Source organism: Cervus elaphus, chromosome 15, assembly GCF_910594005.1.
Source record: "Cervus elaphus chromosome 15, mCerEla1.1, whole genome shotgun sequence".
In the NCBI taxonomy this organism is placed as follows: domain Eukaryota; kingdom Metazoa; phylum Chordata; class Mammalia; order Artiodactyla; family Cervidae; genus Cervus; species Cervus elaphus.
In genome coordinates, this window is record NC_057829.1 from 59,194,445 (window position 1) to 59,220,501 (window position 26,057).

Genomic DNA, 26,057 nt, shown 5'->3' on the forward strand with positions numbered 1-26,057 from the left:
GACTCTTACCGACCCCATGGACTGCAGCCTACCAGGCTCCTCTGTCCATGGGGTTTTCCAGGCAAGAGAACTGGAGTGGGGTGCCATTGCCTTCTCTGGTTTAAATCTGCGTCTTATTAATTATTAGGTTGGTGCAAAAGTAACTTTGCCATTTGATACTGGAATAAATTCTTAAATGTGGGGAATCAAACTTGGGTCTCCTGCGTTGCAGGCAGATTCTTTACATCTGAGCCACCAGGGAAGCCCCTGTTATGTTATACATCATTTTAATGCACATTTCTTGCTTTGTGTTTTTTGCCAATGACTTATCACTTGTGTTTATTTCATTTTTATTTTAGACTAGGGAAATGATGTTAGAGAAAAAGCAAATTCAAATGATTTTCTCTTTGAGTTCAAAATGGGTGGTAAAGCAGCAGAGACAACTCACAACATCAACAACGCATTTGGCCTAGGAACTGCTAACAAACGTACAGTGCAGTGGTGGTTTGAGAAGTTTTGCAAACAAGACAAGTCTTGAAGATGAAGAGCACAGTGGCCAGCCATCAGAAGTTGACAATGACCAACTGAGAGGATCGTTAAAGCTGATCCTGTTAAAACTACACGAGAAGTTGCTGAAGAACTCAACATTGACCTTCTATGGTCATTTGGCATTTGAAGCAAACTGGAAAGGTGAAAAAGCTCTATAATTGGGTGCCTCGTGAGCTGACTGAAAATAAAAAAATGTCGTTTTGAAGTGTCATCTTCTCTTATTCTGTTCTGTTCCATTCTATTTATATTCGCTGCATGACCAACTCTTTGCAACCCCATGGACTGTATCCTGCCAGACTCATGTGTCCATGGAATTCTCTAGGCAAGAATACTGGAGTGGGTTGCCATTTCCTTTTTAGGGGATCTTACTGACCCAGGAGTTGAACCTGGCTCTCCTGCACTGCAGGTGAATTCTTTACCATTTTAGCCTTCAGAACTACACAACAGCAGTGAAACATTCCTCGATCAGATTATAACATGCAATGAAAAGTGGATTTTGTATGAGAACTGGCAATGACCAGCTCAGTGTTTGGACCAAGTAGAAGCTCTGAAACACTTCCTAAAGCCAAACTTACACCAAAAAAAAGTCATGGTCACTGTTTGGTGGTCTGCTGATCCACTACAGCTTTCTGCATCCCAGTGAAACCATTACATCTGAGAAGTATGCTAAGCAAATCAATGAGATGCACTCAAAACTGCAACTCCCTTATCCAACATTGGTCAACAGAAAGGGCCCAGTTCTCCACGACAATGCCTTACCACATGTTGTGCAACGAACACTTCAAAAGTTGAACAAATTGGGCTGCAAAGTTTTACCTTGTCTGCCATATTCACCTGACCTGTTGCCAACTGACTACTGCTTCTTCAAGTGTTTGGACAGCTTTTTTCAGGGAAACCGCTTCCATAACCAGGATGCGGAAAATGCTTTCCAAGAGCTCAATGAAGCTCAAAGCATGGATTTTTATACTACAGGAATAAACAAACTTATTTCTCATTGGCAAAAAAATGTGTTGATTGTAATGGTTTCTAAATAAAGAGGTGTTTGAGGCTAGTTATAAGGATTTAAAATTCATGGTCCAAAACCACAATTTTGTTTGCACCAACCTAATATGACCTTTAGGACACTGGCCATTTCTAATCACCCAGAATCTTCCTTTCCCATACTGAAAATTACAAAATTACCATCTCTACCTTCCAGTGTTTAATATTTGGTGGAGTAGACTTGAGATTTCAAGGTAAAAGTCATGTACATTTACTTACATAATTACTTGATATCTCTTTGGTCTTTTGAGATGTTTGAATTATGTTAGTATTAATGACAATGGTGATCTGGTTGAAATCCAAGAGGTATTTGATTGGGGTTTGTTATGACTGCAGCTCAGGAGACACAGATCCAAGAAGCAGTTAAATTGTATTCCACCAGACTACAACATGGGAAATTTATAAACGTAAAAAACTGCAAGGGTACATACATTTCTTGTGAAGAATTAGAATTGTTTGTATACTTATGGCTGATGCATGTTGATGTATGGCAGAAACCAACAATATTAAAAAGCAGTTAGCCTTCAATTAAGAATAAATTTAAAAAGAATTAGAATTGTAGATGACAAGATGTAAGGATACTTGTCAGCAAGAATTTTGGAGGGGGAGTTCAAAATGGTTACATAGTTGTGAAGGGTGTGGGGAACTTTGAAAACAAAATTGTAGCAAGCACCTGGTAGCAGATTCTGTTTTGAAATGGTTGGTGGAGTCCTTGAGTTTGACACAGTTGGCAATTCAAGTTCTCAGTAATGCAGGAACTTAATCTATACACACTCATAATGACTGTGTAGCTTCATTTTGGATGCCTGAACCACAGTTACTGCATTTTGATTTTTAAATGATCTTAAATATGTCATCATTACCTATTTTATGTATAGGCAAATGTAATATCAGTAAGTACATTAAAATATTTTAAAATCTTTCAAATTCAAGGACAGAGTATTCCGGTGCTGGATATAGTATTACAAGATAAACATAAAAAAATAAAATTAAAAAGGCATAAGAAGAGACATTACTTTGCCAACAAAGGCCCATCTATTCAAAGCTATGGTTTTTCCAGTAATCATGTATGGATGTTAGAGTTGGACCATGAAGAAAGCTGAGTGCTGAAGGATTCATGCCTTTGAACTGTGGTATTGGAGAAGACTCTTGAGAGTTTCTTGGACTGCCAGGAGATCAACCCAGTTCATCCTAAAGGAAATTAGTCCTGAATATTCACTGGAAGGAGTGAGGCTGAAGCTGAAACTCCGGTACTTTGGCCACTTGATGTGAAGAACTGACTCATTGGAAAAGACCCTGATGCTGGGAAAGATTGAAGGCAGGAGGAGAAGGGGATGACAGAGGATGAGATGGTTGGGTGGCATCACTGACTTGATGGACTTGAGTTTGAGCAAGGTCCAGGAGCTGGTAATGGACAGGAAAGCCTGGCATGCTGCAGTCCATGGGGTCAAAGAGTCAGACACGACTGAGCAACTGAACTGAACTGAACTGAATTGAAGATAAACTGATAGTCCTCAGTGTGAGATATCTCCAACTGGTCATTGATTTGAATCCACAGTTAGGAGCCTTTTTTTTTTTTTTTGAATTAGCCACACCTGGACCCAATCCCAGGGCTTCCCAGGTGGTGCTAGTGGTAAAGAACTGTTATGCCAATGCAGGAGACATAAGAGACGTGGATTTGATCCCTGGGTTGGGAAGATCCCGTGAAGGAGGGCCTGGCAACCCACTCCAGTATTCTTACCTGGAGCATTCCCTGAACAGGGGAGCCTGGTGACTTACAGTTCATAGGTCACAAAGAGTCAGATATGAGTGAACTGACTTGGCATGCACGTATGGGCCCAATCCCAGTACAACTAAACCAGCTAGACTGGAATTTCCAGAGTGATCATTGGACACAGAGAAAATAAGATTAAAGCACAATTTATTTTTATTATTGGGGCGAAGTCTACTCAGAATAGAGTGCAAAGTGGATATAATTGATTGGTCTGTTTATATTGGAGAGGCCAAAGTTGAATTGACAGGGATTGTTATAAAAGCTTTCAGGCTCACAGTCGTCTGAGTGAAAACAGAAGGCGTCAATGGATCTGGCTGTGGCCCTGGTGCTCTGTCTCTGCTCTCTGCTTCTCCTCTCACTCTGGAAACAGAGCTCTGGGAATGGAAAGCTCCCGCCAGGCCCCACTCCTCTCCCGATTCTTGGAAACATCCTACAGTTAGATGTTAAGAACATCAGCAAATCTTTAACCAGTGTGAGTAGATTTTATGCTTCTCCAGGGTCTTGTAAATGGTAAATAAGTTAAGCCTAATTATGAAACTAATACAGATATTTCTATGGGCACACTGTCAAAATATTTAAATGTGAAGCAAATTACTTCCTGTAAATTTTGACACTTTTCTTGCCTTTTCAGGTATATCATTGTCATAAATAGAGGAAAAAGGAATGTGTTTTCTGAGTAGAGAAACACTTAGCTCTTTGTATGGTAAAATGAAAATAATAAAGTATTTAAAGCTGGGAGTGTTGCCTCCCTCCTTTGTTTCACAGCCATTTGCTATGATTTGGGGCCGAAGGTAAACGGCTTTTTGTGATTTGAGATTTTCTTCCAGAAGTCATATACTACATAAGCTGCGTGTTTTGTTCAGAGAGTCAGGAAAATATAACTTCTTTGCAAAAGGGCATTGTGCCTGATGTAGAGGAATTGACCTGGGATGAGGACAAGCATGAGTGATTGAAAGAAAGAAGTCATCACTCAGGAATCTGCAGGAAGCTGTTGTCTGTACCCTGTGAATGCTGCAGGGTGCATTCACATGAGATGCTGTCTCTCCAAGCACTGCCTCTACGATGTTGCCTTCCATGCGATGCTGTCTCTCCAAGCACTGCCTCTACGATGTTGCCTCTCTTTCTGTATTAGTCTTACCAGTGGATCTCAAACGAGGCTGGGAATTATCAGAATTTATTTTTTGAAATGATATATTTCTAGTATCCATCATAGGGCTATAGAATCAGAATTTTAAGGACTGCTGTGTGAGTGATTCTGAAACATTTGGCTGGCTGATGGTTTAAAGCTGGGCTTTGAGGACTGCTACATTCCTCTCAAGGATCAGAGGGTGATTATGAAGATCTTCAAATTGTAATCCTCTATATATTAGCCCTGGGATGCTGGAAATGCACCAGAATTCCCCAACCTCAGTCTCCTTATTTATAGTGGGGCAAATAAACCTGCTGAAAGTGTTGATCTGAGGATTAATTATAACCTGTGTGCCAGTTATTTGGACTATTATACAGGATCTCAGGTCATCCATAAGTGGAAACTGTAACAATCACCATCATACTTAAGAATTGAATTGAGAAGTATTTTAGGCTATGTGGCAGAATAAAAATATAATAGTAGGATGGTAACACATTCTGTATCAGGCACAATATATTATCAAGTATTGACTTCTTTTGCTATTACATGCATTTCCATTCCCAGCTCTCAAAAGTCTACGGCCCTGTGTTCACTGTGTATTTTGGAATGAAGCCCACAGTAGTCTTGCATGGATATGAAGCGGTGAAGGAAGCTCTGATTGATTTGGGAGAGGAGTTTTCTAGAAGAGGCAGTTTCCCAGTGATTGAAAGAACTACTAAGGGATATGGTAGGTGTGTATTTGCACATGCTCAGCTTTGATAATGGGTAGGGGTGGTCAGGGTGAAAAACAGGAATTTCAAGAGCCCCCCAGCAGAGCTTGTTCGTCTTGGTCTCCCAAGTGTCAGTTCACTCCTCCTTCCTTAGGACTTCCCTCCTAGTTCTGTTTCTCCTCCCATCAGGAGTCGTATTCAGCAACGGGAACTTATGGAAGGAGACCCGGCGCTTCTCTCTCATGACCCTGCGGAATTTCGGGATGGGGAAGAGGAGCACTGAGGACCGGGTTCAAGAGGAAGCTTGCTGCCTGGTGGAGGAGTTGAGAAAAACCAATGGTGGGTGATGCTGTGCTCTGTAACTCTGACTTTAGCAGCCTTCTCTCTCTCGGTGATGTCCTTAGCAACATTTTGGGGCAGCCACATCTTTCCTATGGGTGGTGGTTGTCAGTCTTCAGATGGACGGGGGGAGGGTGTGAAGCACAGACAGCCAGGGGAGCTTTTGTATATCTGTGATTGTCATGTGTGTCATATGATTGTCCCATGATGGTACACACAGTGTGGGTATAAATGTGTTTTAATAATACTCTATCCTGAGGTGTGTGTTCAATTCAGAAATCACAAAGGATAGTTTTGAGTCTTTTCCTAAAAAAGAGAACAATATCTTTCCTGTAGCATTAAAGTGGGTTGTCTATTCCAGAGCTTTTTACCAGGGAATACTTGTTAACTGGACAGGGTGAGAATGACCCTTATGAGTCATGAAACAGTGACATTTATGTTCATTTAACTGGATGGTTTTTATACGTACGGCCTCACAGACGTGTCTGAGAGTCACTTCAGGGCCCAAGGCTACAATTCTGGCAAATAGTAATGACATTTAGGGATTTTAATCATTTAGGTATGTCTTAATGCTGCTCTCAATTATGACTTCTGTATAAATGCAGCACTTTAAAAAAAATAACTTCACTGTGTATTTGCCTTTACCAATGAGCTTTCTCCATTGTAATTTTCCCATTTCTAGTTGTGGCTTTTTCTTTTCACTTAGAGAAGTCTCTTTACTATTTCTTGTAAAGCTGATTTGGTGATGCTGAAGTCTTTTAGCTTTTGCTTGTCTGTAAAATTTGATGTCTTTATCGAATCTGATTGAGAACCTTGTGAGTAGAGCATTCTTGGTTGTTGATTTTTGCTTTCAATCACTTAAAAATTTTTAAGTGTGTCATGCCAGTTTCTTCTGGCCTGCAGAATTTCTGTTGAAAAGTCAGCTGATTGTGTAATGGGAATTTCCTTACATGTAACTTGTTAATTCTCCCTTGCTGCTTTTAATCTCTCTTTAATTGTTTGACATTTTAATTACAATGCGTCTTGGATATGTTCTCTGCTGCTTTATCATTCTCTTCTTCTCCTGGAACCCATATAATGTGATTGTCAGAGTCTCTTAAAGTGCCCTCATTTCTTTTCATGCTTTTTTCTGTTCCTTATCAGTGATTTCTGCTACTCCATCTTCCACCTCTGTGATCCATTCCTCCATTTCATTTAGTCTATTCTTGATTCTTTCTAGCGTATTTTTCATGTCAGTTATTATATTCTTCATCTCTGTTTGGTTGTCCTTTATATTTTTCAATTCTTTGTAAAAAACTACTAACTTCTTGCTTAGTGTATCCATTCTTCTCCAAAGTTCTTTGATCATCTTTTTTCTTTTTTTTCTAGTTGAGTCATGTGGCATGTGTGATCTTAGTTCCCTGACTGGGAATCAAACCCATGCCTTCTACAGTGGAAGCAGAGGTTCATAACCACTGGATCACCAGAGAATCTCTGATCATCTTATTGATCATTACCCTGAACTCTTTCTTGAGTAGATTATATATCTCCACTTCAGTTTGGAACGTGTTCTTCTGTTGCCCCATTTTTTGTCCCTAACTTGCTGTTTTTATTTCTGTGTATCTGGGAGGTTGGTTATAATTCCTGACATTGGAGAAATGATGTTTTGTAGGAGATGTCCAATGTGTCCCAACAACACACTGCCCACTCATCATTAGAGCTATATTCCTCAGGATTTCCCCCCATGTGGGCTGTTTGTCTTTCTGTTGTGGGCTGACTACTGTAGGCAACATGGTAGTCTTGGTTGACCTCGGTCAGATTGGTTGAGTGTTCCTGCCTTGTACAGAGGCTGCCAGTTGCTGGTTGGCCATGCTATCACAAGAACTGGCTGATTGTGGAACCCTGGGGCATTCCAGAGGTAGTGCTGGTTCACTGGTGGGTGGAGTCAGGGTTCATGAGATCCAAGGATTGGTGCCTGACCACTGGAAGGTGAAGCCAGGTGCTGTGTCACTTGCTGGCCCAGGCGAGCAGAGTCAGGTCCTGGGATCTGCCTAGGGGCCCAAGGATTCCAGAGTTGGTATGGGACCACTGGTTGGTGAGACTGGTTCCTGACACAGCAGGCTGTGGGTTCTGGGGTATTCAGAAGCTTGTGTTGGCCTGCTGGTTGTTGAGGCAGGGGCAACAGGGGCTGGCCTTTTAGAATTGGGTGGGTTGGGTCCACAATCTGCAAGGCTCCTGTTATTCTGGGGCTGGTGTCTGTCCACCAGTGGGTGAGGCTGGTGCTGAGCCTAGGCTAGGCTAACTGGTGGGCGGGTCTGAAGTCTAGCAGGTCTCAGGTTGGTGCTGGTCTTATGACGACTGGGCTGGTCCACAGACTATAGGCCTGTGGTAGTCCTGTGACTGGTGTCCACTCATGGTGCAAGAGGCTGGTCACAAGGCTAGGGCAGGCCTACGGGTTGGCAGGGCCAGGCCTAGCTGGTGCTGTTGTATGCATGTGTGCTCGGTGTCCAACTCTTTGCAGTCCCATAGACTGTAGCACTCCAGGCTCCTCCATCCATGGAATTTTCTAAGCAAGAATACTGAAGCAGGTTGCCATTTTCTTCTGCAGGGAGTCTTCCTGACCCAGGGATCAAACCTGTGTCTCTTGCATCACCTGCATTGACAGGCGGGTTCTTTACCAAGCTAAGCCACCATTAACCTACTGGTATGTGGACTGGGTCTGCATGCTGTGGGGCTGTCAAATTGTCCTGGGTTTCTTATCCACATCCTAATGGTGAGGCTTGTCTGATGACAGCAGGCTTGCTGGTGGGTGGGGCTGGGGATTCTGGCACTGGTGCCTGCCAGTGGTGTTTTGAGCTGAGTCCTTTGTTCTCTGATTGTAGGGCCCTGGGATTCCTGGGTCTAGTGCCTGTGCAATGCTGTTTAGAGCTGAGTCCTTGTCCTCTGGTGGACAGGGCTGTGTACAGGGGTGTTGTGAAGTCAGAGAATCTCAAGGCAGCCTCTCTGCTGGTGGGTAGGGCTATGTCCCCATTCGGTTAGCTGCTTGGTCTTGGGCAAGTATTGGTGCCTACAGGCTCTTGGGAGGTATGAGGGGGCTGGGTCATGATGCTAAGCCAGAGGGAAGATTCCAAAATGGCACTTGCCAGCACCAGTGTCTATGGGGCAGAACAAGTTCCCCAAAATGGCTCCTACCAGTATTTATGGCCCCAGGGTGAGCCCCAGGTGCCTCCTGCCTCTCTGGGAGGCTCTTTGAGATCAGCAGGTAGATCTGACCCAGGCTTCTTTCAAATGAATGCTTCTATGCTGGGTACAGAGCATGTGAGATTTTGTATGTCCTCTTCATGAGTGAAGTTTCTATCTCAGCCCCCTGCGGCAGCTGAAAGTAAGCCCCACTGGCCTTCAAAGCCAAACATTCTGGGGATTCATCTTCCTGTTGTAGGACCATCAGGCTGGGGAGCCCAGTGTGGGGCTCAGACAACTCACTTCTTGAGGACAATCTCTGCAATTGTAATTTTTCTTGCCTTTGTGTGTCACTTATGTGGGGGTGTGGTACTTCACTTCACCCCTCCTAGTCATCTCCTTGTGGTTTCTTCTTTATATCTTTAGTTGTTTAAGATCTTTTCTGGTGGGTTCTGGCTTTTTTCATTGCTGGTTCTTCTGTATATTGTTGTAGTTTTGGGGTGCCCATGAGAGGAGGTGAGCTCAGGATCTTCCTGCTCTGCCATCTTTGCCAATCTCCCCCCATATTTCTTTTTTTTTTTTTTCCCATTTATTTGTATTAGTTGGAGGCTAATTACTTTAAAATATTGTAGTGGTTTTGGCCATACACTGACATGAATCAGCCATGGATTTACATGTGTTCCCCATCCTGATCCCCCCTCCCACCTCCATCTCCATCCCATCCCTCTGGGTCTTCCCAGTGCACCAGCCCTGAGCACTTGTCTCATGCATCCAACCTGGGCTGGTGATCTGTTTCACCCTTGATAGTATACTTCTTTCAATGCTATTCTCTCAGAACATCCCACCCTCGCCTTCTCCCACAGAGTCTAAAAGTCTGTTCTGTACATCTGTGTCTCTTTTTCTGTTTTGCATATAGGGTTATCGTTACCATCTTTGTAAATTCCATATATATGCATTAGTATACTGTATTGGTCTTTATCTTTCTGGCTTACTTCACTCTGTATAATGGGCTCCAGTTTCATCCATCTCATTAGAACTGATTCAAATGAATTCTTTTTAATGGCTGAGTAACACTCCATAGGGTATGTGTACCACAGCTTTCTTATCCATTCATCTGTTGATGGGATCGAGGTTGCTTCCATGTCCTGGCTATTATAAACAGTGCTGCGATGAACACTGGGGTGCATGTGTCTCTTTCAGATCTGGTTCCCTTGGTGTGTATGCCTAAGAGTGGGATTGCTGGGTCATATGGCGGTTCTATTTCCAGTTTTTTAAGGAATCTCCACACTGTTCTCCATAGTGGCTGTACTAGTTTGCATTCCCACCAACAGTGTAAGAGGGTTCCCTTTTCTCCACACCCTGTCTAGCATTTATTGCTCATAGACTTTTGGATAGCAGCCATTCTGACTGTCGTGTAACGGATGCTACCTCATTGAGGTTTTGATTTGCATTTCTCTGATAATGAGTGATGTTGAGCAGCTTTTCATGAGTTTGTTAACCATCTGTATGTCTTCTTTGGAGAAATATCTGTTTAGATCTTTGGCCTGTTTTTTGATTGGGTCATTTATTTTTCTGGAATTGAGCTGCAGGAGTTGCTTGTGTATTTTTGAGATTAACCCTTTGTCTGTTTCTTCATTTGCTATTATTTTCTCCCAATCTGAAGGCTGTCTTTTCACCTTACTTATAGTTTCCTTTGTTGTGCAAAAGCTTTTAAGTTTCATTAGGTCCCATTTGTTTAGTTTTGCTTTTATTTCCAATATTCTGGGAGGTGGGTCATAGAGGATCTTGCTGTGATTTATGTTGGAGAGTGTTTTGCCTATGTTCTCCTCTAGGAGTTTTATAGTTTCTGGTCTTACATTTAGATCTTTAATCCATTTTGAGTTTATTTTTGTGTATGATGTTAGAAAGTGTTCTAGTTTCATTCTTTTACAAGTGGTTGACCAATTTTCACAGCACCACTTGTTAAAGAGGTTGTCTTTTTTCCATTGTATATTCTTGCCTCCTTTGTTGAAGATAAGGTGTCCATAGGTACGTGGATTTATCTGGGTTTTCTATTTTGTTCCATTGATCTATATTTCTGTCTTTGTGCCAGTACCACACTGTCTTGATGACTGTGGCTTTGTAGTAGAGCCTGAAGTCAGGCAGGTTGATTCCTCCAGTTCCATTCTTCTATCTCAAGATTGCTTTGGCTATTCGAGGTTTTTTGTATTTCCATACAAATTGTGAAATTATTTGTTCTAGTTCTGTGAAGAATACCATTGGTAGCTTGATAGGGATTGCATTGAATCTATAGATTGCTCTGGGTAGTATACTGATTTTCACTATATTGATTGTTTTGATCCATGAACATGGTATATTTCTCCATCTGTTTGTGTCCTCTTTGATTTCTTTCATCAGTGTTTTATAGTTTTCTATATATAGGTCTTTTGTTTCTTTAGGTAAATATATTCCAAAATATTTATTCTTTTTTTTGCAATGGTGAATGGAACTGTTGACTCAATTTCTCTTTCTGTTTTCTCATTGTTAGTGTATAGGAATGCAAGGGATTTCTGTGTGTTACTTTTATATCCTGCAACTTTACTATATTCATTGATTAGCTCAGGTAATTTTCTGGTAGTGTCTTTAGAGTCTTCTATGTAGAGGATCATGACATCTGCAAACAGTGAGAGTTTCACTTCTTCTTTTCCTATCTGGATTCCTTTTACTTCTTTTTCTGCTCTGATTGTTGTGGCCAAGACTTCCAAAACTATGTTGAATAGTAGTAGTGAGAGTGGGCACCCTTGTCTTGTTCCTGATTTTAGGGGAAATGCTTTCAATTTTTCACTATTGAGGATAATGTTTGCTATGGGTTTGTCATATGTAGCTTTTATTATGTTGAGGTATGTTCCTTCTATTCCTGCTTTTTGGAGAGTTTTAATCATAAATGGATGTTGAATTTTGTCAAAGGCTTTTTCTGCATCTATTGAGATGATCATATGGTTTTTATCTTTCAATTTGTTAATGTGGTGTATTACATTGATTGATTTGTGGATATTAAAGAATCCTTGCATTCCTGAGATAAAACCCACTTGGTCATGAGGTATGATCTTTTTAATATGTTGTTCGATTCTGTTTGTTAGAATTTTGTTAAGGATTTTTGCATCTATGTTCATCAGTGATATTGGCCTGTAGTTTTCTTTTTTTGTGGCATCTTTGTCTGGGTTTGGAATTAGGGTGATGTGGCCTCATCGAATGAGTTTGGAAGCTGACCTTCTTCTGCAATTTTCTGGAAGAGTTTGAGTAAGATAGGTGTTAGCTCTTCTCTAAATTTTTGGTAGAATTCAGCTGTGGAGCCATCTGGTCCTGGGCTTTTGTTTGCTGGAAGATTTCTGATTACAGTTTCGATTTCCTTGCTTGTGATGGGTCTGTTAAGATCTTCTATTTCTTCCTGGTTCAGTTTTGGAAAGTTATACTTCTCTAGGAATTTGTCCATTTCTTCCAAGTTGTCCATTTTATTGGCATAGAGCTGCTGATAGTAATCTCTTATGATCCTTTGTATTTCAGGTTTGTCTGTTGTGATCTCTCCATTTTCATTTCTAATTTTGTTGATTTGGTTCTTCTCCCTTTGTTTCTTATGAGTCTTGCTAACGGTTTGTCAATTTTGTTTATCTTTTCAAAAAGCCAGCTTTTAGCTTTGTTGATTTTTGCTAAGGCCTCTTTTGTTTCTTTTGCATTTATTTCTGCCCTGATTTTTAAGATTTCTTTTCTTCTACTAGCCCTGGGGTTTTTCATTTCTTCCTTCTCTAGTTACTTTAGGTGTAGAGCTAGGTTATTTATTTGCCTTTTTTCTTGTTTCTTGATGTAAGCCTGTAATGCTATGAACCTTCCCCTTAGCACTGCTTTTACAGTGTCCCATAGGTTTTGGGTTGTTGTGTTTTCATTTTCACTAGTTTCTAGGCATATTATGATTTCTTTTTTGATTTCCTCCTTGATTTGTTGGTTATTCAGAAGCGTGTTATTTAGCCTCCATATGTTTGAATTTTTAATAATTTTTTTCCTGCAATTGAGATCTAATTTTACTGCACTGTGGTCAGAAAAGATGACTGGAATGATTTCAATTTTTTTGAATTTTCCAAGGCTAGATTTATGGCCCAGGATGTGATCTATTCTGGAGAAGGTTCCATGTGCACTTGAGAAAAAGGTGAAATTGATTGTTTTGGGGTAAAATGTCCTATAGATATCAATTAGGTCTAGCTGGTCCATTGTGTCATTTAAGGTTTGTGTTTCCTTGTTAATTTTCTGTTTAGTTGATCTATCCATAGGTATGAGTGGGGTATTAAAGTCTCCCACTACTATTGTGTTATTGTTAATTTCCTCTTTCATACTCGTTAGCATTTGCCTTACATATTGCGGAGCTCCTATGTTGGGTGCATATATATTTATAATTGTTATATCTTCTTCTTGAATTGATCCTTTGATCATTATGTAGTGTCCTTCTTTGTCTCTTTTCACAGCCTTTATTTTAAGGCCTATTTTATATGATATGAGTATTGCGACTCCTGCTTTCTTTAGGTCTCCATTTGAGTGAAGTATTTTTTTTTTCCAGTCCTTCACTTTCAGTCTGTATGTATCCCTGTTTTGAGGTGGGTCTCTTGTAGACAGCATATATAGGGGTCTTGTTTTTGTATCCATTCAGCCAGTCTTTGTCTTTTTGTTGGGGTATTCAACCCATTTACATTTAAGATAATTATTGATAGGTATGGTCCCGTTGCCGTTTACTTTGTTGTTTTGGGTTCGTGTTTATACAACCTTTCTGTGTTTCCTGTCTAGAGAAGATCCTTAACATTTGTTGAAGAGCTGGTTTGGTGGTGCTGAATTTTCTGAGCTTTTGCTTGTCTGTAAAGCTTTTGAATTCTCCTACATATCTGAATGAGATCCTTGCTGAGTACAGTAATCTGGGTTGTAGGTTATTCTCTTTCATTACTTTCAGTATGTCCTGCCATTCCCTTCTGGCCTGAAAAGTTTCTACTGATAGATCAGCTGTTATCCTTATGGGAATCCCTTTGTGTGTTATTTGTTGTTTCTCCCTTGCTGCTTTTAATATTTGTTCTTTGTGTTTGATCTTTGTTAATTTGATTAATATGTGTCTTGGGGTGTTTCACCTTGGGTTTATCCTGTTTGGGACTCTCTGGGTTTCTTGGACCTGTGTAACTATTTCCTTCCCTATTTTAGGGAAGTTTTCAGCTATTATCTCCTCGAGTATTTTCTCATGGCCTTTCTTTTTTTTCTTCTTCTTCTGGAACTCCTATGATTCGAATGTTGGGACATTTCACATTGTCCCAGAGGTCCCTGAGGTTGTCCTCATTTCTTTTGATTCTTTTTTCTTTTTTCCTCTCTGATTCATTTATTTCCACCATTTTATCTTCTACCTCACTTATCCTATCTTCTGTCTCCGTTATTCTACTCTTGGTTCCCTCCAGAGTGTTTTTGATCTCATTTATTGCATTATTCATTTTTAATTGACTCTTTTTTATTTCTTCTAGGTCTTTGTTAAACATTTCTTGCGTCTTCTCAATCCTTGTCTCCAGGCTATTTATCTGTAACTCCATTTTGTTTTCAAGATTTTGGATCATTTTTATTATCATTATTCTAAATTCTCTTTCAGGTAGATTCCCTATCTCCTCCTCTTTTGATTGGCTTGGTGGGCATTTTTCATGTTCCTTTACCTGTTGGGTATTTCTCTGCCTTTTCATCTTGTTTAGATTGCTGCGTTTGGAGTGGCCTCTCTGTATTCTGGTGTTCTGTGGTTCCTTTTTATTGTGGAGGTTTCTCCCAGTGGGTGGGGTTGGACGATTGGCTTGTCAAGGTTTCTTGGTTAGGGAAGCTTGCGTCAGTGTTCTGGTGCGTGGAACTGGATTTCTTCTCTCTGGAGTGCAATGGAGTGTCCAGTAGTGAGTTTTGAGATGGGTCTATGTGTTTGGTCTGACTTTGGGCAGCCTGTATGTTGACGCTCAGAGCTATGTTCCTGCATTGCTGGAGAATTTGCGTGGTATGTCTTGCTCTGAAACTTATTGGCTTTTGGGTGGTGCTTGGTTTCAGTGTAGGTATGGAGGCTTTTGGATGATCTCTTATTACTTAATGTTCCCTGTAGTCAGGGGTTCTCTTGTGTTCTCAGGTTTGGGCTTAAATTTCCTGCCTCTCGCTTTCAGTCTTATTCTTCCAGTAGCCTCAAGGCTTCTCCAACTATACTGCACTGATAATAAAACTTCTAGGCTAATGGTGAAAAGATTCTCCACCGTGAGGGACACCCAGAGAGGCTCACAGAGTTACATGAAGAGGAGAGGGAGGAAGGAGATAGAGATGAGCAGGAGGAGAAAAAGGGGGACTGAAGAGGAGAGAGACAGATCTAGGCAGTACTCTGTTCCCTGGTTCTTCGTAGCCCAGAACACCCACAGAGATTCACAGAATTGGATTTAGAAGAGAAGGGGGAGGGAGGAAACAGAGGTGATCTGGGGGAGAAAAAGGCAAGTCAAAAGGGGGAACTTTGAGATCCTGATTCAGCTATTTTGCATGAAAACTCAGAAGTGGGACTGCTGGGTAATACGGTAATTTTCTTTTTATTCTTTGAGGAATGGCCATACTGCTTTTCATAGTAAATCATTTGACATTTTATCAAGTGTATATAAGGGTTCAATTTCTCAACTCCCTCATCAACACTTGTTATTTTCTTCCTGTCTCTCTCTCCTTCCCTCCCTCCTTTCTCCCTTTTTTCTTTCTTTTTGATAATGGCCATCCTAACAAATGTGAGGTGCTAATTCCTGCTTTTGATTTTCATTTTCTAATGTGTAGTTTAAACTCAGACAGTTCTGGGTATTTTTCTTTTTTGTAATGCAAATACCTGATGTCGGCTGTGATCGCCAAGGCATCTGTTTCCAAACAGCATCCGTTTCAAATAAACACAAGCCAGCCAGGAGACTAAAGAGCTCTTCCCACTGAGCCTGCTTTGTTCTTGGATGATTTCAATTACAAGCATTTTGGCTACTTGTTTTTTTGTCTTTCAGTGCTTTGTATTTCCACTTTCTATGTCCTAAATTCATCCATAATGAGCCTTCGAAACCCTGTGCCCCAAATTTTACCCCAGTGAGAGCAGAACTCCGGGCCACTGTGTGAGTTGTCACTCTCTGTCTTTCTCCACTCACAACCTCACAGTGTGTTCCCAGGTGTGTTGGCAATATCCAGGTCTTGTTGGTAATAAAGTTCTATGTTTCAAAGTTTCCTGATGGGTTTTGCTGAAAGACTTCTTGCAGTCATAAAAAGAATCACAAGGTCTAGTTCATCTATACCTATGGTTATTGATAGGCTGAGACCAGCACAAAATATGATGATTAAGTTAATACTTTCATGTGATTTTCTGTTGCTGCTCAGTGTTCTGTTGTTTGAACTTTATGAACCCCTTTTTAACATTTCTTTTAAGACATGTCTTTGTTGTTGTTATTTAGTTGCTAAGTCATGTCCAGCTCTTTTGAGACCCCATGGACCATAGTCCACCAGGCACCTCTGTCCATGGGATTTCCCAGGCAAGAATACTGGAGTGGGTCACCATTTCCTTCTCCAGGGGAATCTTCCCAACCCAGGGATGGAACATGCATCTATCTCATGCATTGGCAGGCCAGTTCTTTACCTCTGAGGCACCAGGGAAGCCCTAAGACAGGTCTAGTGTGGATTAACTCCCTCAACTTTTGTTTATTTGAGAAAGTGATTATTTGTCCTTTGTTTTTGAAAAATTTTCTTGTCAGTAGAATATTCTTGGTTGGTAGCTTTTTTCTTTCCACGTTTTGAGTATATCATCCCATTGCTTTCTGGCCTGCAATGTTTTCCTTAGAAATCAGTTGTTAGTATTATGATGGTTCTACTCCATCTGTCATATCACTTGCCTTGCTGCTATCAAAATTCTCTCCTTGTCTCTGATTTTGGCAATTTGAGTATAATGTATCTCAGTGTGAGTTTCTTTTCTTCATCCAAGTTAGAATGTATTGGCCTTCTAGAATCTGTGTCAGTTTTTCACTCAGATGTAGGAAGTTTTTGCCATTATTTCTTCAAATAAGCTTTCTCTCTTTTCCAATAATGTGTATATGGACCCCCTTGTTGATGTCCCATAAGTCCCTTGTGTTTTCTTCACTCTTTTAGATATTTTTTTTTCCTTTTGTTCTTCTGAGTAATAGTAAATGACCCACCTTTGAGCAAAAATTTTATGTGACTTATTGTGTTCTTCAACCTGACAGATTTCAGCTATTTTTAAAAAATGTATTCTGTTTCTTGATATTCTCATTTGTTCATTGCATCATTTCCTTGAGTTTGTGGAACATCTGTGTCACTTTTTTTTTTTTTGGCCTCGTTGTGAGTCATGTGAGATCTTAGTTCCCAGACTGGGGATCATACCGGTCACCTTGCATTGGAAGCACACCATCTTAACTACTGGACCACTAGGAAAGTCCCTGCATCACTTTCTGATAAAAACTTTGTTTAGACAAGTGATATTACTCCATTTCTTTAGGATCAGTTTCTGGGATTTATTTTGTACATTGTTTGAGCCATTTTTCCTGCTTCTTTGTGTGTTTCATGACTTTATGTTTAGATTCATTAATTTGAAAAAATAGCTACCTCTTTCAGATTTTATGGACCAGCTTTATATAGAGCAAAAACACTTAGCAAGCGTCTTGGCTGGAGATTCTGGGGCCTTCTGAAACCTGTTTCTTTTGGTGGCCGCAACTACTGTGGGCTTATGTGTAGAATTTCACAACTAGGAAAGCTTGCCAAGCTCATTCTCAGGAGCTAGTCCTCTCTTGCTCTCTTTGTTATCTGTCTGCACACTGAAAGTTCTGTGGTTCAGCAGAGGCAAGCTCTTCCATTTCTCAGTGGCATCCAAAAATCTGTAGGCTCCCCTTCAATGCCTTGAATCAGGTTAGACAGTTACCAGTCCTTTGAGTTGCCCTCCAAAAAACCAGGACACTGGATGAAACTCCACTCCTCTCCCCCTATTAGAGGATGAGCCTCAAGTTGTGCACCTTCTTTAGACTGTGTCAGGTCATGCTGGTCACAGCAAATCACTTTTCTCACCCTCTATTCTCAGTGATTCCAGACATCCAGACTGTGCCAGTTCTGTCAGCACTCCAAGTGAGGCAGGACAGAAACTGCTTCCTCAAGCAGCCCACTGCTACATTGAATGCATGCTTCATCCATCTCTTTCCTGGATTAATCACAACCTGGGGCATTCTTTTGCCTCAGCACTGAGTTTTTGCAGGGGAGGTGTTGATACAGGTGAAGTGATATTGCACTTCTTATCAGTTTTATTTTATCTGTTTTCAGCTTTGTAGTGGCCTATGGTATTGTGACTTCTTAAAACTTTCTGAAAGTCTCATAAAGAAATTTTAATCCACATATCATTGCTAAACTGGTGTTTCTGTGGGGGAACGAAGGCTGGGACTTCCTCTTACACCATCATTCTGATGTCACTCCTTACTGTACTTTGACTCAAGTAATCCTAATCACATCTATATCTGTGAATATTGTATCTCTCTTTATATAGTGAATTTAAAAAAAAAGTTGATTTATTTATTTGACTGCTTCAGGCCTTAGATGTGGCACGCGGAATCTTCACTGTGTCATGTGAAATCTTTCACTGAAGCACAAGGGCTGCCCCGGGGCCTATGGGATCTTAGCTTCCCAACCAGGGATCAAACCTGTGTTCCTAGCATTACAAAGCAGATTCTTAACCACTGGACCACAAGGGAAGTGCCAGAATTTTCTTTGATTGTTTGATTGCACCAATTTTATTTTATAGATCTCCTACCAAAAAAGAAATCTTTTCCTCTAGTATAATTTCTTCATTGGAAATATAATAAACTTGATGTAAATGATGAAAAATTTAAATTTATCAAAGTTTAATATTCTGTTGATGGGTAAACAGAAGACTAGCCCAGAGGTCCACATAATGCAGCCTTGCTTAAATTAATTAATTTTTATGGTCATTGGAAATGAAGGTCATTTAATTCTTAAGGAAGGAAATTTTTTTAACATTGAAATGACACATAAAGAAACTCCATTTGGAGACGGGTGCGGAGACACTTCTGGAAGTAACATCGCAATGGCTGCCCAAGGAGAACCCCAAGTTCAGTTCAAACTTGTTTTGGTTGGTGATGGTAGTACTGGAAAAACTACATTTGTGAAGCATCATCTGACTGGTGAATTTGAGAAGTATGTAGCTACCTTGGGTGTTGAGGTCCATCCTCTTGTGTTCCATACCAACAGAGGACCTATTAAGTTCAATGTATGGGATACAGCTGGTCAGGAGAAATTTGGTGGACTGAGAGATGGCTATTATATACAAGCTCAGTGTGCCATTATAATGTTTGACGTAACATCAAGAGTTACTTACAAGAATGTGCTTAACTGGCATAGAGATCTGGTATGAGTGTGTGAGAACATCTTAATTGTGTTGTGTGGCAACAAAGTGGATATTAAGGACAGAAAGGTTAAGGCAAAGTCAATTGTCTTCCACAGAAAGAAGAATCTTCAGTACTATGGCATTTCTGCCAAAAGTAACTACAACTTTGAAAAGCCCTTCCTCTGGTTTGCTAGAAAATTGATTGGAGACCCTAACTTGGAGTTTGTTGCCATGCCTGCTCTTGCCCCACCAGAGGTGGTCATGGACCCAGCCTTGGCAGCACAGTATGAGCACGAGTTAGAGGTTGCTCAGACAACTGCTCTCCCGGATGAAGATGATGACCTGTGAGAAAGTGAAGCTGGGGCCCAGCGTCAGAAGTCTAGTTTTATAGGCAACTGTCCTGTGATGTCAGTGGTGCAGCGTGTTTGCCACTATTATATAGCTAAGCAGAACATGTGCTTAATCTTTGGATGCTGAAGGAGATGGATGGGCTTTGGAGTGAATGTGGCAGTTTAAAAAAAAATACTTTCATTTTTTGGACCTGCATATTTAGGTGTTTTGGAACACAGTTGTTTCCTCCTTGAGTTTCAAATATAAGACTGCTATAGTCACATGACAATATTGAGAAGTGGAATCTTGTTTGTTACTGTCATTCCCATTCCTTTTCCTTTAGAATCAGAATAAAGTCGTATTTCAAATATCTAAAAAAAAAGAAAAAAAAAACTCCATTTGCCAATTAACCTTTTCTGGTTTCACTTCCCTGGGATTTATGTTTGATATAAAAATTATATTTTATATTTACTTTGGACAAAAAAATCCAGTTCATAATACTTGTTCACTCATATTAGTTTTTCTTCTCATGTAGCATGGATTCTTCCTGCTTTTATACATTTACTTTTTCAAATACACGAAGTCTACAATCTCTCTCTCTTTAGCTTCTTCATTGCTGATTCTGCAAATATTCATTATATATTTCTTTTCTCTTTCAAATATTCATTATATAAAAAACATTTGGAGGTCCCTAACTGTTCCCATTTTCCTATGTCAGTGTTTATGATACTCAGCACTGATAATGTTAGTAATTAAATGATGTGAAAATGGTCTCTTCAGCATTTTCATTATTCACCTTTCAAATTAACAGATACCTTAGGTGAAAAAGATATAAGAAAAGGCAGTGAATATGAATTGAATTTATTTTAAATTTTATGGCTGTGCCATGTGGTGTGTGAGATCTTAGTTCCCTGACAAAGGATCCCATCTGTACTGCCTGAAGTGGAAGCGTGGAGTTTTAACCACTAGACGGCCAGGGAAGTCCCTGGATTGATTTTTTTAAAAAAACAAAACATTATTTAAATACCATTTGCAGCAACATGGATGGACTTAGAGATTATCATACTAAATGAAGTAAGTCAGAATGACAAAGACAAATATCATATGATATCAGTTGTATGTGGAATCTAAAATGTGACACAAATGAGTATATCTGTGAAAAACACAGACTCACAGACATAAAGGATAGACTTCCAGCAGTGGGGGAGGGAAGGATTGGAAGTTTGGATTAGCATAGGTAAACTATTATAAATATAATGGATAAACTACAGGGTACTATTGCCTCTAACAGGGAACTATATTAAATATCCTGTGATAAACCATAATGGAAAAAAATTTGAAAAACAATATATATATATGTATGTGTGTATAACTGAAACAATTTTCTGTACAGTAGAAATTAACAATGTAAATAGACTATACATCAATACAATGTAAAGATAAATGAATAGATAGACCTTATTTAAATAGGTTAACATGGTCTTTCAGATTAAGGCAAAAGTGATGTGTCAATTTTTGATTTGGAATATTTTGCTGTTAAGGGATTTTGTACAAGAAATATTGATTTAAAGTTTCTAACAGTCTACCTGTTGTTTCAAAAATAAAGTGTTTCATGTGTATGTTTTAATGATGTGTTTACATGTTTGTTATTCTTCAGGGTTGCCCTGTGATCCCACTTTCATCCTGGGCTGTGCTCCCTGCAATGTGATCTGCTCCATTATTTTCCAGAACCGTTTTGATTATAAAGATCAGACTTTTCTAAATCTAATGAAAACAGTAAATGAAAATATCAAGATTCTAGGCTCTCCGTGGATGCAGGTGAGGCCAAGGGCCTTTCTTCTCGAGGAATCATTTATTCTCTTTTTCCCATGAGGTCCAGATCTCTCTATACACCAAGCTGTGAGGTGAAACTGTGAAGAGCACAGTACTGCCCAGAGCTTAGCATCATGGAGTGCTCATCTGGGGCTGCTGGCTGAACCCTTTAATGTTAGATAGGAAAATGCTGCTGCTGCTGCTGCTGCTAAGTCACTTCAGTCGTGTCCGACTCCGTGTGATCCCATAGACGGCAGCCCACCAGGCTCCCCATCCCTTGGATTCTCCAGGCAAGAACACTGGAGCGGGTTGCCATTTCCGTCTCCAATGTGTGAAAGAGAAAAGTGAAAGTGAAGTTTCTCAGTTGTGTCCAACTCTTGGCGACCCCATGGACCACAGCCTACCAGTCTCCTCCATCCATGGGATTTTCCAGGCAAGAGAACTGGAGTGGGGCACCATTGCCTTCTCCGAGACAGGAAAATACATGCCTGCAATTCAGTCCTGTTGACACTGTTCAGTGGTTTTTCTACCAATTTTAAAAGCTCAGTTTCCATAAACTACTTTGGTAACATCCCCAAAGCATGCCCACAGCAACAGAAGGAATTCCAGGCCCTTCTGGAAAGGCTTCCATTACTTACAAGTCTTGTCATTCAGTCTCCACCTAGATACTACTTAACCACCTTAGTTGGCAGAAATATCTGCATTTAGGAAGCAGGAGAATATCTCCTTTGAGTGAAAGAGTGCAGCTAGGGGACACTGACTAGGTTAGGACTGTTTGATGCTTCACCTGGCATCCTAACTGGCAAGGTAATTGCTTTGGGGATTGCAAAAAATGGGATATCTTTTAGGTAGGAACCACAAACCAACATCACAGGTGTACTCTATACTGAGCTGACACGTTCTGCCTTCTGCCTAAAAGACAGTGGTGTGAACTTACAGAGGTCACTTAAGTGCTCTGGTGCTCAGTTACTTTAGCCAAAAAACGTTGAGTTTCATGGTGTCTTTAGGACCCTTTCTGGAGAAGGAAATGACAACCCACTCCAGTCCTCTTGCCTGGAAAATCCCATGGACAGAGGAGCCTGGTGGGCTACAGTCCATGGGGTTGTAAAGAGTCGGACACGACTGAGCGACTTCCCTTTCACTTTTTTTCACTTAGGACCTTTTCAGTCCTATTAATAAAATACTTATTTTATGTTTGAGTCTATGAGACAGAGGTAGAAACATCAGGGACCAGCTCTGTGCTCTATATCAGTCTGTGCAAACTCTCTTAACCTCCGTTGTCATCTACAAAATGTGAGTCATTGTCCTTTGTGCCAACCCTTATTTCATGATTATAGAGAAGAACTGATGTAAAAAACAGGCAGAATTGATGTAAAGATGTTTTCATACTGGAAACATGATATGTAGGTGTAGGAAATGATTATTATTTTTGATCCCTGACCAGAATTTTCTCTTTGAAATACTTCTATCAGCATAGAAAACTATGTATTTGTATAATAAAAATACTCCTCAACATTTAGAGACCAGATTTATTTTAATATTTATACTACAGTTTCCAACCAGGACTTGGCATGTAAGTTTTAACTGTTTATTTATTTAATAAACCATAGTTTTCTCTTCTAGGTCCTCAATACTTTCCCTGTGCTCCTTGATTTTTTCCCATGGAGTTATAGTTATAAAAAACTTATTACAAATATTGCTTATGTAAAAAATTATGTTTTGGAGAAAACAAGGGAACACCAAGCATCCCTGGATATTAACAATCCTCGAGACTTTATTGATTGCTTCCTGATCAAGATGGAGCAGGTAATAGGTTAAAGACAGTTCAATTATTTGATTACTTGTGCATTTTATAGATCATTGAATCTTCTGTATTTACCAGGGATGTTTCAGTTGTTTGGCAAGCAATGCTGACAAGCATTTTAAGTACTTGTGTGCATGAATCTATGCTAAGCATTATGAAGATGTAATATTTAGTCATTAAATAAGTGAAATACCTTGATTTTGCTCTTTGGGTGCTAATAATCTACCTAAGAAGAAGCAGAATGATGTCATAGGTGAATTGGAAACTGATAACAACTAGTTAAAAGTAACAAAATATCATGGTGTAATATGATGATGAACGTGATCATAGCACACACAGTGTAAAGGGAATAAAGAAGGATGACTAGCTCTAACTGGGCTTCCTGCTTGGCTGGTATTAACATATTTGCATCGAAGGACAAGGGAGGGAATATGAGATGGATGAATGATGTATGTATGATGCTGTTTACATAGGCATGTGATGGCAAAGAGTAGGTGTGTAGACAGAAGAAGCCTTAATTGAGTGTAAAGTAAATTGATTAGCAAAGATATGGAGTTATATTAATATTATATGATTCTGAGCATGAACCCTGCACTACGTGTTGGAAAGACCATTTTTCCCACATGAATTATCTTGGCAACTTTGTCGGAAATCAACTGATTCATAATTTGAGCATTTGTGCAATCTGGCATCCGTTTCAGTAATCTAAATGTCAGTTTTTACATCAGTGGCACATCATCTAGACATCTTAATTACTAGTTTCATAATTAGTTTTGAAGTTGAGTAGTGTGAGACCTCTAATTTTTGGTCATTTTGTAAGATTATTTTGGCTTTTCTGTGCCCCTTAAATTTAGGATAAACTTGTCAATTTATGCAAAGAAATCAGTGGTGATTTTTATAGAGATTGTGTGAAATCTGTCAATCAATTTATGGACTAATGTTATTTGAAAAATTAAGGTGAAATTCACATAAATTCAGTTCAGTCGCTCAGGCATGTCTGATTCTTTGTGTCCCTGCGGACTGTAGCACACCAGGCTTCCCTGTCCATCACCTACTCCCAGAGCGTATTCAAACTCATGTCCATTGAATGGGTGATGCCATTCAACCATCTCATCCTCTGTTGTCCCCTTCTCCACCTGCCTTCAGTTTTTCCCAGCATCAGGGTCTTTTCCAATGAGTCAGTTCTTTGAATTAAGTGGCCAAAATATTGGAGCTTCAGCTTCAACATCAGTCCTTCCAATGAATATTCAGGACTGATTTCCTTTAGTGTTGACTGGTTGGGTCTCCTTGCAGTCCAAGGGACTCTTAAGAGTCTTCTCCAACACTACAATTCAAAAGCATCATTTCTTCAGCACTCAGCTTTCTTATGGTCTAACTCTCACGTCTATACATGACTCCTGGAAAAACCACAGATTTGACTAGATGGACCTTTGCTGGCAAAGTAATGTCTGCTTTTTAATATGCTGTCTAGGTTAATCATAGATAGCTTTTCTTCCAACGAGCGAGTGTCTTTTAATTTCATGGCTGCAGTCACCATCTGCAGTGATTTTGGAACCCAAGAAAATAAAGTATCTCACTGTTTCCATTGTTTCCCCATCTATTTGCCAGGAAGTGATGGGACTGGATGCCATGATCTTTGTTTTTTGAGTGTTGAATCTTAAGCCAACTTTTTCATTCTCCTCTTTCACTTTCATCATGAGGCCCTTTAGTTCCTCTTTGCTTTCTGCCATAAGGGTGGTGTCGTCTGTGTATCTGAGGTTATTGGTATTTCTTCTGGCAGTCTTGATTCCAGCTTGGGCTTCATCCGGCCTGGCATTACATGTGATGTACTCTGCATGTAAGTTAAATAAGCAGGGTGACAATATATAGCATTGATGTACTCCTTTGCCAATTTTGAACCAGTCTGTTGTTCCATGTCTGGTTCTAACTGTTGCTTCTTGACCTGTATACAGATTTCTCAGGAGGCAGGTCAGGTGGTCTGGTATTCCCATCTCTTGAAGAATTTTTCACAGTTTGCTGTGATCCGCACAGTCAAAGGATTTGGCATAGTCAATAAAGCAGAAGTAGAGGATTTTCTGGAACTCTCTTGCTTTTTCTGTGATCCAGTGGATTTTGGCAATTTGCTCTCTAGTTCCTCTGCCTTTTCTAAATCCAGCTTGAACATCTGGAAGATCTTGCTTCAGGTACTGTTGAAGCCTAGCTTGGAGAATTTTGAGCATTACTTTGCTAGTGTGTAAGATGAGTGCAACTGTGTGGTAGTTTGAACATTTTTGGCATTGCCTTTCTTTGGGATTGGAATGAAAACTGACCTTTTCCAGTCCTGTGGCCTCTGCTGAGTTTCCCAAATTTGCTGGCATGTTGAGTGCAGCACTGTAAAAGCATCGTCTTTTAAAACATGAAATAGATCAGCTGTAATTCCATCACCTCCACTAGCTTTGTTCGTAGTGATGCTTCCCAAGGCTTGCCTCACTTTGGACTCCATGATGTCTGGCTCGAGGTGAGTGATCACACCATCATGGTTGTCTGGGTCATTAAGATCTTTTCTGTATAGTTCTTCTGTGTATCTTGCCACCCTTTCTTAATATCTTTTGCATGCCATACAATTAATAGTGTACATTTTGGTTGTATGTCGTGCATTCACAATGTTGTGTGATCACTAGTTCTTGTTTCAAAACTTTCTCATCACTGTACAGAAGCATATGCTGTGTATTAAATGATTGCTGTCCATTCTCTCCACCCCAGCATGTGTCAACTTAATCTGCTTTATGTCTATGATTTGCCTTTTATGGATTCATTGTATAAAAGGAATCATAGCATTGCCCCTTTTGTTTCTGGCTTCTTTCACCCAATATAATGTTTTGGAGCATTTTCTAAGTTGTAATATGTATGAGCACTTTGTTTTTTTCATTTATGGCTGAACAGTATTCAATTGTATGTGTGTACTATGATTTTTTATGCATCCACAGATTGGTCAACATTTGTGTTGTTTTTCTTTGGGTGTTCTGAAA

The 26,057-nt window shown here is 40.0% G+C and overlaps 1 protein-coding gene and 1 pseudogene across 3 annotated transcripts in view; both read left to right on the plus strand.

The window, feature by feature from the left end:
- Positions 1 to 3,622: 3,622 nt before the first annotated feature.
- The window catches only part of LOC122709361 (cytochrome P450 2C19-like), a 46,701-nt gene continuing 24,266 nt past the window's right edge, over positions 3,623 to 26,057 (plus strand). For 2 of the 3 annotated variants that reach the window (XM_043926666.1, XM_043926667.1), the window contains exons 1-5: positions 3,623 to 3,815; positions 5,037 to 5,199; positions 5,372 to 5,521; positions 21,091 to 21,251; positions 22,869 to 23,051. In XM_043926666.1, the coding sequence (XP_043782601.1) occupies positions 3,648 to 3,815; positions 5,037 to 5,199; positions 5,372 to 5,521; positions 21,091 to 21,251; positions 22,869 to 23,051 (825 nt within the window). In that variant the 5' untranslated portion in view covers positions 3,623 to 3,647. Of the gene's footprint in view, positions 3,854 to 5,036; positions 5,200 to 5,371; positions 5,522 to 21,090; positions 21,252 to 22,868; positions 23,052 to 26,057 lie in introns of all 3 variants that reach the window. The other variant, XM_043926668.1, reaches the window with a different exon arrangement.
- On the plus strand, positions 18,804 to 19,740 carry LOC122709363 (annotated as a pseudogene).